Source organism: Vidua chalybeata, chromosome 3 (assembly GCF_026979565.1).
Source record: "Vidua chalybeata isolate OUT-0048 chromosome 3, bVidCha1 merged haplotype, whole genome shotgun sequence".
Classification (NCBI taxonomy): Eukaryota; Metazoa; Chordata; class Aves; order Passeriformes; family Viduidae; genus Vidua; species Vidua chalybeata.
Window position 1 is genome coordinate 112016734 of NC_071532.1, and position 18055 is coordinate 112034788.

The 18055-nt window shown below is 45.9% G+C and overlaps 2 protein-coding genes across 2 annotated transcripts in view; one reads left to right on the plus strand and one right to left on the minus strand.

The window, feature by feature from the left end:
• Positions 1-5744: 5744 nt before the first annotated feature.
• POMC (proopiomelanocortin) lies at positions 5745-8986 on the plus strand. Its single transcript, XM_053938165.1, has 2 exons — positions 5745-5864; positions 8111-8986. Exons 1-2 carry the CDS (start codon positions 5757-5759, stop codon positions 8657-8659), a joined length of 657 nt encoding a protein of 218 aa, XP_053794140.1. The 5' UTR covers positions 5745-5756; the 3' UTR covers positions 8660-8986.
• Positions 8987-12017: 3031 nt separating this feature from the next.
• Positions 12018-18055, minus strand: part of ADCY3 (adenylate cyclase 3) — a 47870-nt gene continuing 41832 nt past the window's right edge. The window contains exons 17-20 of the mRNA XM_053938086.1: positions 17627-17740; positions 15294-15420; positions 15096-15220; positions 12018-12590 (exon numbers count right to left, since the gene is read on the minus strand). Of these exons, the coding sequence (XP_053794061.1) occupies positions 12408-12590; positions 15096-15220; positions 15294-15420; positions 17627-17740 (549 nt within the window). The 3' untranslated portion in view covers positions 12018-12407. The remainder of the gene's footprint in view (positions 12591-15095; positions 15221-15293; positions 15421-17626; positions 17741-18055) is intronic.

The following is an 18055-nucleotide window of genomic DNA, read 5'->3' on the forward strand; positions in this document are numbered from 1 at the left end:
CCCATTTATTACCATTTTATTCCCATTTTATTCCCATTTATCCCCATTTCTTCCCATTTATTACCATTTATCCCCATTTATTCCAATTTTATTCTCATTTATCCCCATTTTATTCCCATTTTCTCCCCATTTTCTCCCCATTTATCCCCATTTATTCCCATTTTATTCTCATTTATTCCCCCATTTATTCCCATTCATCCCCATTTTATTCCCATTTATTCCCTTTTCCCCCATTTATCCCCATTTTATTCCCATTTTATTCCCATTTTCCCCTTTTTCCCCCATTTTCTCCCCATTTTCCCCCATTTATCCCCATTTATTCCCATTTTATTCCCATTTCCCCATTTATCCCCATTTATTCCCATTTTATTCCCATTTCCCCATTTATTCCCATTTATTCCCATTTTCCCCCATTTTCCCCCTCTATTCCCATTTATCCCCATTTATTCCCATTTTATTCTCATTTATTCCCATTTTATTCCCATTTTATTCCCATTTATCCCCATTTTATTCCCATTTATTCCCATTAATTCCCATTTATTCCCATTTTATTCCCATTTATCCCCATTTTATTCCCATTTATTCCCATTTCCCCCCCCCATTTCCCCTCCGGAACATTTCTCCCATCCCCGCTAATCCCTTTTTTTTTTTTTTTTCTCTCTCTTTTGTCCTTTTTTTCCTTTTTTTTCCCCCCATTTTTTTCCCCCATTTATTCCCATTTTATCCCCATTTTTCCCCATTTATTCCCCATTTATTCCCATTTTTTCCCATTTATTCCCCATTTATTCCCCATTTATTCCCATTTTCCCGATTTTATTCCCATTTCCCCCATTTATTCCTATTTCATTCCCATTTATCCCCATTTTATTCCCATTTATTCCCATTTATTCCCATTTTATTCCCATTTTATTCCCATTTATTCCCATTTATTCCAATTTATTCCCATTTTATTCCCATTTCCCCCCATTTCCCCCCATTTTTCCCATTTATCCTCCTTTCCCCCCATTTTCTCTCATTATTCCCTGTTTTTTTCCTATTTCCCCCTGGTTTTTCCCCATTTCCCCCCCTTTTCCTCTGTTTTTTCCCCTTTATTCCCATTTTATCTCCATTTTCCCCCATTTATCCCCATTTTATTCCCATTTCTCCCTTTTCCCCCCCATTTATTCGCATTTTATTCCCATTTTTTCCCATTTTCCCCTTTTCCCCCATTTTCTCCCCATTTTATCCCCATTTATTCCCCTATTTTATCCCCATTTATCCCCATTTTATCCCCATTTATTCCCATTTTATTCCCATTTTATCCCCATTTATTCCCATTTCCCCCCTCATTTCCCCTCCGGAACATTTCTCCCATCCCCGCTAATCCCTTTTTTTTTTTTTTTTCTCTCTCTTTTGTCCTTTTTTTTCCCTTTTTTTTTTTTTTTCCCCGTTTTTTTTTTTTTTTTTCCCTCGGGCTCCTCCTCCTCGCCCGCGGATAAAACGCGGGAGGAGCCGCGGGAGCCGCGCGGGAGCGGCGGGGGCAGCGCCGGGAGCCCGGGACAGGTAAAAAAAAAACCCAAAATATCCCCGAAAACCCCTAAAATATCCCTAAAATATCCCTAAATATCCCCAAAATAAATCCCTGAAATATCCCCAAAATATCCCCAAAAAACCCTAAAATATCCCTGAAATATCCCTAAAATATCCCCAAAATAAATCCCTGAAATAAATCCCTGAAATATCCCGAAATTTTCCCCAAAAAATCCCAAAATATCCCCCCAAAAAATCCCTAAAATATCCCCAAAATATCCCTAAAAACCCCTAAAATGTCCCTAAAAATCCCAAAATAAATCCCTAAAATATCCCCAAATAAATCCCTGAAATATCCCCAAAAAAATCCCAAAATATCCCGAAATTTTCCCACAAAATACCCTAAATATCCCCAAAAGAAATCCATAAATTATCCCCAAAATATCCCTAAAACCCCCAAAATATCCCCAAAAAACCCTAAAATATCCCTAAAATATCCCTAAATATCCCCAAAATAAATCCCCAAAATAATTCCCTGAAATATTCCCAAAGATCCCTAAAAACCCCTAAATTATCCCTAAAACATCCTAAAATAAACCCCTAAAATATCCCTAAAAACCCTCAAAATATCCCTAAAAATCCCAAAATCAATCCCTAGAAAGTAATTTTTTAAATTCCTAAAAAAATCAGAAAAAAAATCTCAAAAATATCCCTAAAAATCCCTAAAATATCCCTAAAACCCGCTAAAATATCCCTAAAATATCTCTAAAAATCCCCAAAAGAAATCCCCAAAATATCCCAAAATTTTCCCCAAAAAATCCCAAAATATCCCCAAAATAAATCCCAAAAATATCCCCAAAATATCCCTAAAAACCCCCAAAATATCCCTAAATATTCCCCAAAAAATCCCCAAAATACATCCCTAAAATACCCTAAAAAATCCCCCATAATTTCCCTAAAAATTCCAAAATAAATCCGTAAATTCCCCCAAAATATCCCAAAATTATCCCAAAAAATCCAGAAATTATCCCCGACATATCCTGAAAATTTCCCAAAAAACCCCAAAATATCCCCAAAACAAATCCCGAAAATATCCCCAAAAGATCCCTAAAAACCCCCAAAAATATCCCTAAAATATCCCTAAAAATCCCCAAAAGAAATCCCCAAAATATCCCAAAATTTTCCCCAAAAAATCCCAAAATATCCCCAAAAGAAATCCATAAAATATCCCCAAAATACCCCAAAAACCCCCCAAAAATTTCCCTAAAAATCCCCAAATAAATCCCTAAAATATCCCAAAATATCCCTAAAAATCCCAAAATCAATCCCTCAAAATCCCTTAAAAAATTAGAAAAAAATCCCTAAATATCCCAAAAAAAAACCCACTAAAAAATGCAAAAATATCCTGAAATTATGAAAAAAAAAATCCCAAAATATCCCCAAAACAAATCCCTAAAATATCCCCAAAATATCCCGAAAATATCCCGAAAATATCCCAAAATAAATCCCCAAAATATCCCAGAAAATCCTCAAAAACTTCCCTAAAAATCCCAAAATAAATCCTAAAATTTTCCCCAAAAAATCCCAAAATATCCCCAAAAATAATCCCTAAAACATCCCCAAAATATCCCCAAAATATCCCTAAAAACCCCTAAAATATCCCTAAAAATCCCAAAATCAATCCCTAAAAATGATTTTTAAAAAATCCCCCAAAAAATCAGAAAAAAATCCCCAAAATATCCCAAAATAACCCAAAATTATCCCAAAAAAATCCCAAAATATCCCCAAAATAAATCCTTAAAAATCCCAAAATAAATCCCTAAAAATCCCCAAATCAGTCCCTGAAATATCCCAAAATTATCCCAAAATATCCCGAAATATTCCCCAAATCAATCCCTAAAAATTATTTTTAAAAATCCCTAAAAAATCCCTTTAAAAACTTGGAAAAAATCCCTTAAAGAGGAAAAAAAATCCCAAAAAATTCCCAAAAATATCCCCAAAATATCCCAAAATTATCCCCAAAAAATCCCAAAATATCCCAAAATAAATCCCCAAAATAGCCCAAAAATTATCCCAAAAAAATCCCAAATTATCCCCAAAATAAATCCCTAAAAATCCCCAAATCAATCCCTGAAATATCCCAAAATTATCCCAAAATAAATCCCCAAAATAAATCCCAAAATATTCCCAAAAGAATTCCCTGGATATCCCTAAAAAACCACCAAAAATTTCCCTAAAAATCCCCAAATAAATCCCGAAAATATCCCCAAAAAATCCGAAAATATCCCAAAAATATCAACAAAATAAACCCCAAAATATCGTGAAAAAAACCCAAAAATTCTATAAAAATTCCCCAAAAAAATCCCCGATAAATCCCTAAAAAATCCCCAAAAAAATCTCCAAAAATCCTCAAAATATCCCCCAAAAAATCCCCCCAAAATTCCTTAAAATTTCCCCAAAAAAAACCCCAAAAAAATCCCTAAAAAATCCTTTAAAAAAACCAAGAAAAATCCCCAAAAAATCCCCAAGAAATCCCAAAAATTCACAAAAAATCCCCAAAAAAATCTCCAAAAAAAACCCCAAAAAATTCACAAAAAATTTGCAAAAAAAGACCCCAAAATTCCCATAAAATCCTTTAAAAAAAACCCCAAAAATCCCCCCAAAATCGGTTTTTTCCTCAGTTTCCCCGTTTCCCGGGATGGGCTCGGGAATTCCCCAAGAATTCCCCAAAAAAACATTTTAAAATCTCCCCAAAAAATAACTAAAAAAAAAAAAACCTTAAAAATCCCAAAAAAATCACCAAAAAAATCCTAAAAATCCCAAAAAAATCCTCCAAAAATCGCAGGGAAAAAAAAAAAAAATCATCAAAAAAATCCTCAAAAAATTCCAAAAATATCCCCGAAAAAAATCCCCAAAAAATTCCCAAAATATCCCCAAAAAATCCCTGATAAATCTAAAAATTCCAAAAAAAAATCCCACAAAAATTCCCAAAATATAAAAAAAAAAACCAAAAATTCCATAAAAATTCCCCAAAAAGTCCGTGATAAATCCCAAAAAATTCCCAAAAAATCCCCCAAAAATTCCCAAATAATCCCCCAAAAATCCCAATAAAGTTCCCAAAAAAATCCCCAAGAATCCCTAAAAAATCATCAAAAAATCCCTCATAAATCCACCAAAAAATCCCAAGAAAAACCTCAAAAAATTCTGTAAAAATTCCCCAAAAAATCCACCAAAAATATAAAAAAAAAATCACAAAAAACCCCCAAAAATTCTGTAAAAATCCCAAAATATCCCCAAATATAAAAAAAAATCCCCAAAAATCCCTAAAAATCCCAAAAAATTCCCAAAATCCCCAAAAAAATCCCCCAAAAATCCCCCAATAAATCCCAAAAAAATCCCAAAAACATTCCCAAGAATTCCGTCGAAATTCCCAAAAAAATCCCCAAAAAATCCATAAAAATTCCCCAAAAAATCCCCAATAAATCCCCAAAAAATCCATAAAAATTCCCAAAATTCCCCAAAAAAATCCCAAAAAATCCCCCAAAATCCCCCAAAAAACCCAAAATTCCCCAAAAATCCCCAAATCCCGTGTTCCCGCAGGGTTCCGGGATGGGCTGGGCAATTCTGCTGCCGCTGCTGGGGCTGATCCTCGGGAATGCCCAAAAAATCCCCAAAAAATCCCAAAAATCCCCAAAAATCCCTAAAAAATCCCAGAAAAAATCCCAGAAAAAATCCCAGAAAAAATCCCAAAAAAATCCCAAAATCCCCAAAAAAATCCCCAAAAAAATCCCCAAAAAATCCCCAAAAATCCCCAAAAAATCCCAAAAATCCCCAAAAATTCCCAAAAAATCCCCCAAAATTCCCAAAATTCCCGAAAAATCCCAAAAATCCCCAAAAAAATCCCAAAAAAATTCCCAAAAAATCCCCAAAATTCAAAAAAAATCCCCCAAAAAATTCCCAAAATCCCCAAAAAAACCCCAAAAATTTCCCAAAATTCCCCAAAATTCCATTTTCCCGCAGGGTTCCGGGATGGGCTGGGCAATTCTGCTGCCGCTGCTGGGGCTGATCCTCGGGAATGCCCAAAAATCCCCAAAAATCCCCAAAAAATCCCCAAAAAATCCCCAAAAATCCCACAAAATCCCCAAAATTCCCAAAAAAATCCCCCAAAAAATTCCCAAAAATCCCCAAAATTCCCCCCAAAAATTTCCCAAAATTCCCCAAATCCCGTGTTCCCGCAGGGTTCCGGGATGGGCTGGGCAATTCTGCTGCCGCTGCTGGGGCTGATCCTCGGGAATTCCCTGGGAGGCTCCGAGCGCTGCTGGGACCGTCCCGAGTGCCGGGAGCTCGGAATTCTGGTACCGGGCGGGGATTTGGGGGTGAAATCCCAAATGGGGAGGGTGGGGCGGGGGATTTTTGGGGTGAAATCCCCAAAAATTGGAGGGGTTTGGGGTTAAATCCCAAAAAAAAAAGAGGGATTTGGGGTTAAGTCCCAAAAAAAATGAGGGGTTTGGGGATGAAATCCCAGAAATTTGAAGGGATTGGGGATGTAATCCCAAAATTTGAGGGATTTAGGGATGAAATCCCAGAAACTTGAGGGATTTGGGGATGAAATCCTAAAAATTTGAGGGATTTAGGGTTAAATCCCAAAAAATGGAGGGATTTGGGGTTAAATCCCCCAAAAAATAAGGGATTTGGGGGCAAATCCCAAAAAAAAATGGAGGGATTTGGGGTTAAATCCAAAAAAAATGAGGGGATTGGGGATGTAATCCCAAAAATTTGAGGGATTTAGGGATGAAATCCCAGAAACTTGAGGGATTTGGGGATGAAATCCTAAAAATTTGAGGGATTTGGGGTTAAATCCCAAAAAATGGAGGGATTTGGGGTTAAATCCCCCAAAAAATAAGGGATTTGGGGTCAAATCCCAAAAAATGGAGGGGTTTGCAGTTAAATCCCAAAAATTTGAGGGGTTTGGGGTCAAATCCCAAAAAAAATGGAGGGATTTGGGGTTAAATCCCAAAAAAAAATAAGGGATTTGGGGTCAAATCCCCCCAAAAATGGAGGGGTTTGCGGTTAAAATCCCAAAAATTTGAGGGGATTGGGGATGTAATCCCAAAAATTTGAGGGGATTGGGGATGTAATCCCAAAATTTGAGGGATTTAGGGATGAAATCCCAGAAACTTGAGGGATTTGGGGATGAAATCCTAAAAATTTGAGGGATTTGGGGTTAAATCCCAAAAAAAATAAGGGATTTGGGGTCAAATCCCAAAAAATGGAGGGGTTTGCAGTTAAATCCCAAAAATTTGAGGGGATTGGGGATGTAATCCCAAAAATTTGAGGGGATTGGGGATGTAATCCCAAAAATTTGAGGGATTTAGGGATGAAATCCCAGAAATTTGAGGGATTTGGGGATGAAATCCCAAAAATTGGAGGGATTTGGGGTTAAATCCCAAAAAAATGAGGGATTTGGGGATGAAATCCCAAAAAAAAATAAGGGATTTGGGGTCAAATCCCCCCAAAAATGGAGGGGTTTGCGGTTAAAATCCCAAAAATTTGAGGGGATTGGGGATGTAATCCCAAAAATTTGAGGGATTTAGGGATGAAATCCCAGAAATTTGAGGGATTTGGGGATGAAATCCTAAAAATTGGAGGGGTTTGGGGTTAAATCCCAAAAAAATTAGGGATTTGGGGATGAAATCCTAAAAATTTGAGGGATTTGGGGTTAAATCCCAAAAATTTTGAGGGGTTTGGGGATGAAATCCCCAAAAAAATAAGGGATTTGGGGTCAAATCCCAAAAAATGGAGGGGTTAGCGGTTAAATCCCAAAAATTTGAGGGATTTGGTGATGAAATCCCAAAAAATTGAGGGTTTTGGGAATTAAATCCCAAAAATTTTGAGGAGTTTGGGGTTAAATCCCAAAAAAATGAGGGGATTGGGGATGCAATCCCAGAAATTTGAGGGATTTGGGGATGAAATCCCAAAAATTGGAGGGATTTGGGATCAAATCAAATGAAAAATGGAGGGGCTTGGGGTCAAATCCCAAAAAATTTGAGGGATTTGGTGATGAAATCCCAAAACAATGAAGAGATTTGGGGATCAAATCCTAAAAATCCCAAAAATTGAGGGGTTTGGGGGTGAAATCACAAAAAAATTGAAGGGATTTGGGATCAAATCCATGAAAAATTGAGGTATTTGGAGATGAAATCCAAAAAATTTGGGGATTTTCCCAGAGATTTTTTTGGGATCTGCTCCCAAAATTCCTAAAAAATGGGGAAATTTGGGAATGAAATCCCAAAAAATGCAGAAATTTGGGAATTTTCCCAGGGATTTTTTGGGATCTGATCCCAAAATTCCTAAAAAATGGAGAAATTTGAGAACGAAATCCAAAAAAAATGGAGAGATTTGGGTATAAAATCCCCAAAAATTCCATGATTTGGGAATGAAATCCCAAAAAAATTGAGGGATTTGGGAATGAAACACCCCAAAAAATTGAGGGATTTGAGGATTTCTCCCGGATTTTTTTTTTGGGGGGGGGGGGGGGGATGAAATCCCTAAAAATCCTCAAACCACCCCCCCCCAAAAAAATTTGGGAATTGCATTGCAGGCGTGCTCGGGATCGTGCCGGGCTCAGATTTCCTTGGAATCTCCGCTTTTTCCCGGCAACGGGCAATTCCAGCCCCTCGCGGAGAGCCTGCGCCGTTACGTCATGAGCCACTTCCGATGGAACCAATTCGGCCGGAAAAACGGCACCGATCCCGGCGCCGGCAAACGGCACGAGGCTTCCGGGAAAGACGCCGGAATTCCCGATTTTTCCCGGCGTTCCGAAGAGCCGGGAAAGGACGGGAAGCGCTCGTATTCCATGGAGCACTTCCGTTGGGGAAAACCCGTCGGGCGCAAGAGGAGGCCGGTCAAGGTTTATCCCAACGGTGCCGAGGAGGAATCGGAGGAGAATTCCCGCTTGGAATTCCGGCGGGAAGAGCCCGAGGAAGAGGAAGAGGAGGAGGAGGAGGAGGAAGAATTCCCGGAATTCCCGTGGAATTCCCGGAAGGAGAAGCGCTACGGCGGCTTCATGAGTCCGGAGCGGATCCGGACGCCGTTGGTGACGCTCTTCAAGAACGCCATCGGGAAGAGTTTTTCCAAGGATGGGCAGTGATGAGGGGAAAAACCCGGGAAAATCCCGGAAAATCCGGGAAAATCCGGGAAAATCCCACGGGATTCGCGGCCTCTGTAGTGTCCCCTTAGCGCTTAAACCCTTCCTAATAAAAATTTCCCGGGATTCTGGGTGGGAATTCCCAAGTTGGGAGTTCTTGGAATTGGCGGGATGGATCCCAGTTGAGGAATTCTTGGAATTGGGATGGATCCCGGTTGGGAATTCTTGGAATTGGGACGGATCCCGGTTGAGGAATTCTTGGAATTCTCGGAATGGCGGGACGGTGTAAAAATATTGTAAAGGAGGGGATGGAAAATTCCCGAAGAAATAAAAAAAAAAAAAAAAAAAAATTGTGGATGAGAGCGTTGGGAAAAACCGGGAATTTGGGTCGGGAAAGGGTTGGAGGGAGAATTTTGGGATATGAGGGAATGGGTTGGAATTCCCAGTTTGGGAATTCTGGGAAGAAACTGGGAAGTTTTCCACGGGGAAAACAGGGACGGGGCGCAGGGAATGGATTTCCATGGGAAAAGGGAGGGATTTTTATCCGGATCCCGATTCCAATCCCGATCCAGATTCTGATTCCGCTTCTGCTTCTGCTTCCGATGTCCATCCCAATCCCGATCCCAATTCCGATCCCTATCCCAATCCCCATCCTGATCCCCATCCCAATCCCACTTCTGATCCAGATCCGGTCCCGATCCTCATCCCCATCCCAATTTGGATCCCAATCCTGATTCCAATCCTGATCCTCATCCCAATTCCATTCCCAATTCTGATCCCGATCCTAATCCTGATCCCAATCCCGATTCTAATCCTGATTCCGATCCCTAGCCCAATCCCCATCCTGATCCTGATTCAGATCCCAATCCTGATTCCAATCCTGATCCTCATCCCAATTCCATTCCCCATCCCAATCCTGATCCTGATTCCAAGCCCCATCCCCATCCCAATACTGATCCCAATCCCAATCCCGATTCTAATCCCGATTTTTATCTCTATCCCAATCCCCATCCTGATCCCGATTCTGATCCCAATCCCAATTCTGATCCTGATCCCAATCCAGATCCTCATCCCCATCCCGATTTGGATCCCTATCCTGATTCTGATCCCAATCCCAATCCAGATTCTGATCCCATTTCCGATCTGAATCCCAATCCCGATCCCAATCCCTCTCCCAATCCCCATCCTGATGCCGATCCCACTTCTGATTCTAATCCCAATTCTGATCCCTATCCTGATTCTGATTCTGATCCCAATCCCGATTCAGATCCCTGTCCTGATTCCGATCCCAGTTCTCATCCCAAACCTGATCCCAATCCCAATCCAGATTCTGATCCCATTTCCAATCTCGATCCCCATCCCGATTCCGATCCTGATCCTGATCCTCATCCCCATCCCGATTCAGATCCCAATCCTGATTCCAATCCTGATCCTGCTTCCATTTCCATTCCCAATTCCTATCCCAATTCTGATTCTAATCCCAATTCCGATTCCTATCCCAATCCCCATCCTGATCCTGATTCTGATCCCAATCCCAATTCCGATCCTGATCCCAATCCTCATCCCCATCCCGATTCAGATCCCTATCCTGATTCCGATCCCAATTCTGATCCCAATTCTGATCCAAATCCCAATCCAGATTCTGATTCCATTTCCAATCCCAATCCCAATCCCAATCCCAATCCCGATTCCTATCTCTATCCCAATCCCCATCCTGATCCTGATTCTGACCCCAATCCCAATTCCGATCCTGATCCCGATCCTCACCCACATCCCGATTCGGATCCCTATCCTGATTCCGATCCCAATTCTGATCCCAATCCCAATCCAGATTCTGATTCCGTTTCCAATCTCAATCCCAATCCCGATTCCTATCTCTATCCCAATCCCCATCCTGATCCTGATTCTGATCCCAATCCCAATTCTGATTCTGAGCCTGATTCAGATCCCAATCCTGATTCCGATCCTGATTCTGATCCCAATCCTGATCCCAATCCTGATTCTGATCCTGATCCCGATTCCAATCCTGATCCAGATTCCGATTCCACTTCTGCTTCCAATCTCGATCCCCATCCTGATTTTGATCCCTATCCCAATTCCCATCCCGATCCCGATTCTGATCCTGATCCTCATCCCCATCCCAATCCTGATCCCAATCCTGATTCCAATCACGATTCTGATTCTGATTCCAATACCAATCCCGATCCCAATCCCGATTCTGCTTCCACTTCAGCTTCTGATCTCAATCCCCATTCCAATCCCATCCCGATTCCGATCCCAATCCCCATCCTGATCCTGATCCTCATCCCCATCTCGATTCGGATCCTAATCCTGATTCCAATCTCAATTCTGATCCCAATCCTGATCCCAATCCTGATCCTGATCCCAAAGCCAATCCTGATCCTGATCCTGTTTCTAATCCCAATCCTAATCTCGATCCCAATCCCAATCCTGATTGTGATCCCAATCCCAATCCTGATTCGAATTCCAATCCTGATCCCGATCCTGTTTCTAATCCCAATCCCAATCTCGATCCCAATCCCAATCTCATCCCAATCCCAATCCTGATTTTGATCCCAATCCTAATCCCAATCCGGATTCAAATTCCAATTGTGATCCCAATCCCGTTTCTAATCCCAATCCCAGTTTTCATCCTGATCCCAATCCTGATTGTGATCGCAATCTTGAGCTTGATCCCAATCCTGATCCTGATCCCAAAGCCAATCCTGATTTGAATTCCAATCCTGATCCTGGTCCCATTTCTAATCCCAATCCCAATCTCGATCCCAATCCCAATCTTGATCCCAATCCCAATCCTGATTTTGATCCTAATCCCAATCCTGATTTGAATTCCAATCCTGATCCCGATCCTGTTTCTAATCCCAATCCCAGACTTCATCCCGATCCCAATCCTGATTGTGATCCCAATCCTGAGCCTGCTCCCAATCCTGATTTTGATCCCAAAGCCAATCCTGATTCAAATTCCAATCCTGATCCCGATCCTGTTTCTAATCCCAATCCCAATCTCGATCCCAATCCCAATCTTCATCCCAATCCCAATCCTGATTTTGATCCCAATCCTAATCCCAATCCGGATTCGAATTCCAATCCTGATCCCAATCCTGTTTGTAATCCCAATCCTGATCCTGATCCCAATCCCAATCTCATCCCGATCCCAATCCTGATTTTGATCCCAATCCTAATCCCAATCCTGATTCGAATTCCAATCCTGATCCCGATCCCGTTTCTAATCCCAATCCCAATCTTCATCCCGATCCCAATCCTGATTCTGATCCCAATCCCAGTCCCAATCCCGATCCCAATCCCGATCCCGGCCGCGGGGCACAAATAAAAACCCATCTGTTCTCCGATAAAATTTATGGATCTGGAATACACAACTCCCGTCCTTCCCCAAATCCAAGCCGGACCCGAGCTCTCGAATCCGGGAGGAATTTTCGGGAAAATCCCGGATTCGCTCCCGCCGCCGGCGCGCGGAAGAGACGCGGAGTCTTCCCAACCATCCCTGAGTTTGGATCTCCTGGAATTGCCGCCGCCACCGCTCCAAGTCCGGAATTCCCGCGGCGGGGAAAATCCCGGGAAAAAAAAACGGATCCGCCTTTCCCTCTTTTCCACGGAATAAAACCCCCACCCCCAAAAAAAAACCAAAAAAAAAACCGCCAAAAAACCTCCGGGAAGGGGCCGTGCCGAGGGATCGGGATCCGGGTCCCGGTTGGGTATTCCCGAGGAATCCTCAGGAATTCTCCAGCACCTGGTGGGGCAGGGGGACGGCAGCGGATCCGAGGAACGATCCCGGTTTTTCGCGGCCCTTCAGGAAAAAGGTCAGGAGCTCCCCTTTGCCCTTGACGTAGACGGCGCCGCGGCGGACGAAGCGGAATCCGTATTCCTTCAGGATCTGCTGCGTCTCCTCCACCACCTGCGCCGGAAAAGCGGGAATCTGGGAAGGTTCCCCGGGAAACGGGGAGGTGGGAAAAGCGGGAAGAGCGAGCTCGGGAGAAACGGGATCCAGATGGGAAATTCCGAGGACGGAGGGGAAATTGCTGGGAGGGTGGGGAATTCCCAGAGAATCGCTGGGAGTGTCCGAGGAAAGGTTGGGAAATCCCAGGATGGTGGGGTGGGAATGGGATGGGATTGGAGACCCATGGATCCCATCCCAAACCGTTCCGGGATTCCGGGATCAAGGATGCTCAGGATCCATCCCGAGGGATTTTTATGGGATTCAGGGATGGAAAAGGGAAGGGAGACCCTGCCCAGAGTCCTGAATTCCCAATGAAACCCCTGGTGTGATCCCACCTGGATGTTCCCAAAATTCCTGCGGTGATCCCACCTGGATGTTCCCAAAATTCCTGCTGTGATCCCACCTGGATGTTCCCCATCCCACCTGGATGTTCCCAAGATTCCTGGTCTGATCCCACCTGGACGTTCCCCATCCCACCCAGATATTCCCAAGATTCCTGCTGTGATCCCACCTGGATATTCCCAAGATCACCACTGTGATCCCACCCAGATATTCCCAGATTCCCGGGGTGATCCCACCTGGACATTCCCAAGATTCTTGGTTTGATCCCACCTGGACGTTCCCCATGATCCCACCTGGATGTTCCCAAGATTCCTGCTGTGATCCCACCTGGATGCTCCCAAGATTCCTGGGGTGATCCCACCTGGATATTCCCAAGATTCCCGAGGTGATCTCACCTGGATGTTCCCCATGATCCCACCTGGACATTCCACATCCCACTCAGATATTCCCAGGATTCCTGGGATGATCCCACCTGGACATTCCCAAGATTCTTGGTCTGATCCCACCTGGATGTTCCCCATGATCCCACCTGGATATTCCCAAAATTCCTGGAGTGGTCGCCTCTGGTCATTCCCCATGATCCCACCTGGACATTCCCCATGATCCCTCCTGGATATTCCCAAGATTCCTGGGGTGGTTTCCTCTGGATGTTCCCCATGATCCCACCTGGACGTTCCCCATCCCACCTGGATATTCCCAAGATTCCTGGGGTCATCCTACCTGGATGTTCCCAAGATTCTTGGAATGATCTCACCTGGACGTTCCCCATCCCACTTGGATGTTCCCAAGATTCCTGGTGTGATCTCACCTGGATGTTCCCCATGATCCCACCTGGATATTCCCACGATTCCCGCTGCGATCCCACCCGGGACGTTCCCGAGGTCATTCCAAGCATGTCCCCACCTGGACATTCCCCATGATCCCACCTGGACGTTCCCAAGATTCCTGGTCTGATCCTACCTGGATGTTCCCCATGATCCCACCTGGATATTCCCAAGACTCCCGGGGTGATCTCAGCTGGATGTTCCCCATGATCCCACCTGGACATTCCCCATCTCACTCAGATTCCTGGGGTGACCCCACCTGGATATTCCTAAGATTCCTGGGGTGATCCCACCTGGACGTTCCCCATGATCCCACCGGGATATTTCCACGATTCCCGCTGTGATCCCACCCGGGACGTTCCCGAGGTCATTCCCAGCATGTCCCCACCTGGACATTCCCCATGATCCCACCTGGATATTCCCAAGATTCCCGAGGTGATCCCACCTGGATGTTCCCCATGATCCCACCTGGATATTCCCAAGATTCCCGAGGTGATCTCAGCTGGATGTTCCCCATGATCCCACCTGGACGTTCCCCATGACCCCACCTGGATATTCCCAAGATTCCCGGGGTGATCTCACCTGGATGTTCCCCATCTCACTCAGATATTCCCAAGATTCCTGGGGTGATCCCACCTGGATATTCCTAAGATTCCTGGGATGATCCCACCTGGATGTTCCCCATGATCCCACCTGGATATTCCCACGATTCCCACTGTGATCCCACCCGGGACGTTCCCAAGGTCATTCCCAGCATGTCCCCACCTGGACATTCCCCATGATCCCACCTGGATATTCCCAAGATTCCTGGGGTGGTCTCATCTGGAAGTTCCCCATGATCCCACCTGGACGTTCCCCATGATCCCACCTGGATATTCCCAAGATTCCTGGGGTGGTCTCCTCTGGACGTTCCCCATGATCCCACCTGGACGTTCCCCATGATCCCACTTGGACGTTCCCCATGATCCCACCTGGATATTCCCAAGATTCCTGGAGTGGTCTCCTCTGGATGTTCCCCATGATCCCACTGGGATATTCCCAAGTATCCTGGAGTGGTCTCATCTTGATGTTCCCCATGATCCCACCTGGATGTTCCCCATGATCCCACCTGGACGTTCGTCATGATCCCACCTGGACATTCCCCATGATCCCACCTGGATATTCCCATGATCCCACCTGGACCCCACCCCAAGATGTTCCCCATGATCCCACCTGGACGTCCCCCATGATCCCACCCGGAAATTCCCACGATTCCCGCTGCGATCCCACCCGGGACGTTCCCGAGGTCGTTCCCCACCTGGATGTTGCCCATGACTCCGGTGGACTCCATCCTGCTGGCCACGTTGACCGTGTTGCCCCAGATGTCGTAGTGGGGCTTGCGCGCCCCGATGACGCCGGCCAGCACCGCCCCCTTGTTCATCCCTGCCCGGGACAGGCACGGATAACGCCGGGAACGGCCCGGAATTCCCGGAATTCCCGACCTTCCCGGACTTGCCTATGCGCAGCATGAAGTTGTTGAAGGACTGGTAGTTGATGTTCATCAGCGTCACCTTCATGGCCAGCGCGAAGTCGGCCAGGTCGGCCAGGTGCTGCCAGCGCTCCTTCTCCGAGCGCGGCTCCTTCTGCGCGGAAATCCCGGGAATCGGCCCCGGAACAGCTCTTCCCAGAGTTCCCGGGCGGCGGGAATCGGGAAACGGGACAGCGGGATGGGAGACGGGACGTGGAGGTGGAGATGGGACGAGGGGATGGGGCGTGGGGATGGTGGGACATGGAGATGGAAGATGGAGATGGGACATGGAGATGGGAGGTGGGGATGGGGCATGGAGATGGGATATGGAGATGAGACATGGAGATGGGATATGGAGACAGGACATGGAGATGTTGGGACATGGAGATGGGACATGGAGATGTTGGGACAAAGAGATGAGGGACGGAGATGGTGGGACATGGAGATGGGACATGGAGATGAGACATGGAGATGGGATATGGAGACAGGACATGGAGATGTTGGGACATAGAGATGAGGGATGGAGATGGTGGGACATGGAGATGGGACATGGAGATGGGACACGGAGATGGGATATGGAGATGGGACATGGAGATGTTGGGACATGGAGATGGGACATGGAGATGTTGGGACATAGAGATGAGGGATGGAGATGGTGGGACATGGAGATGGGACATGGAGATGGGACACGGAGATGGGATATGGAGATGGGACATGGAGATGTTGGGACATGGAGATGGGACATGGAGATGTTGGGACAAAGAGATGAGGGACGGAGATGGTGGGACATGGAGATGGGACATGGAGATGAGACATGGAGATGGGATATGGAGACAGGACATGGAGATGTTGGGACATAGAGATGAGGGACGGAGATGGTGGGACATGGAGATGGGACATGGAGATGGGACACGGAGATGGGATATGGAGACAGGACATGGAGATGTTGGGACATGGAGATGGGACATGGAGATGTTGGGACATAGAGATGAGGGATGGAGATGGTGGGACATGGAGATGGGACATGGAGATGGGACACGGAGATGGGATATGGAGATGGGACATGGAGATGTTGGGACATGGAGATGGGACATGGAGATGTTGGGACATAGAGATGAGGGATGGAGATGGTGGGACATGAAGATGGGACATGGAGATGAGACATGGAGATGGGATATGGAGACAGGACATGGAGATGTTGGGACATAGAGATGAGGGACGGAGATGGTGGGACATGGAGATGGGACATGGAGATGGGACACGGAGATGGGATATGGAGACAGGACATGGAGATGTTGGGACATGGAGATGGGACATGGAGATGTTGGGACATAGAGATGAGGGATGGAGATGGTGGGACATGGAGATGGGACATGGAGATGGGACACGGAGATGGGATATGGAGATGGGACATGGAGATGTTGGGACATGGAGATGGGACATGGAGATGTTGGGACATAGAGATGAGGGATGGAGATGGTGGGACATGAAGATGGGACATGGAGATGAGACATGGAGATGGGATATGGAGACAGGACATGGAGATGTTGGGACATAGAGATGAGGGACGGAGATGGTGGGACATGGAGATGGGACATGGAGATGGGACACGGAGATGGGATATGGAGACAGGACATGGAGATGTTGGGACATGGAGATGGGACATGGAGATGTTGGGACATAGAGATGAGGGATGGAGATGGTGGGACATGGAGATGGGACATGGAGATGGGACACGGAGATGGGATATGGAGATGGGACATGGAGATGTTGGGACATAGAGATGAGGGATGGAGATGGTGGGACATGAAGATGGGACATGGAGATGTGGGACATGGAGATGGGACGTGGATGGAACAGGGATGGGACATGGAGATGGGACATGGAGATGGGACATAGACGTGGAGATGGGACATGGAGATGATGGGACATGGAGATGATGGGACATGGAGATGGGACAGGAATGGGACATGGAGATGATGGGACGTGGAGATGGGATAGTGATGGGACATGGAGAGGGGACACAGGGATGGGACATGGAGATGGGACATGGGGCATTGGGATGTGGAGATAGGAGATGGGACACAGACATGGAGATGGGAGATGGAGATGGGACAGGGAGATGGGAGATGGGACATTGGGATGGGACATGGATTGGGGACACAGGGATGGGACATGGAGATGGGGCATGGAGATGGGACATGGGACATGGTTGGGACACGGAGCTGGGACATGGAGATGGGAGCCAAGGATGGGGACAAGGAGGAAGGGACCGATCCCAACGTCCCCAGGGGTGTCCCAAGGCCGGATCCCGGGCTGACCTTGGCTCCGAATCCGTTGGCGCCGGCGTCGGGCGTCACTCCGGAGGCGGCCATGTAGGTGCTGCCGATGGTCTTGATCTTGGTGATGCAGCGGAACTGGGGCTCGTCCAGCAGCTGCGTCCCACGCGAAACCCGGGATCGCACAATGGGAACGTCCCCGTGGGTCCCAGGGATCCCACCTGGATGTTCCTCGTCCCACCTGGATGTTCCCCTGATTCCCAGTGTGATCCCACCTGGATGTTCCCTGTCCCACCTGGATGTTCCCGTGATTCCCAGTCTGATCCCACCTGGATGTTCTCCTGATTCCCAGTCTGATCCCTCCTGGATGTTCCCCTGATTCCCAGTCTGATCCCACCTGGATGTTCCTGTGATTCCCAGTCTGATCCCACCTGGATGTTCTCTCTGATTCCCAGTCTGATCCCTCCTGGA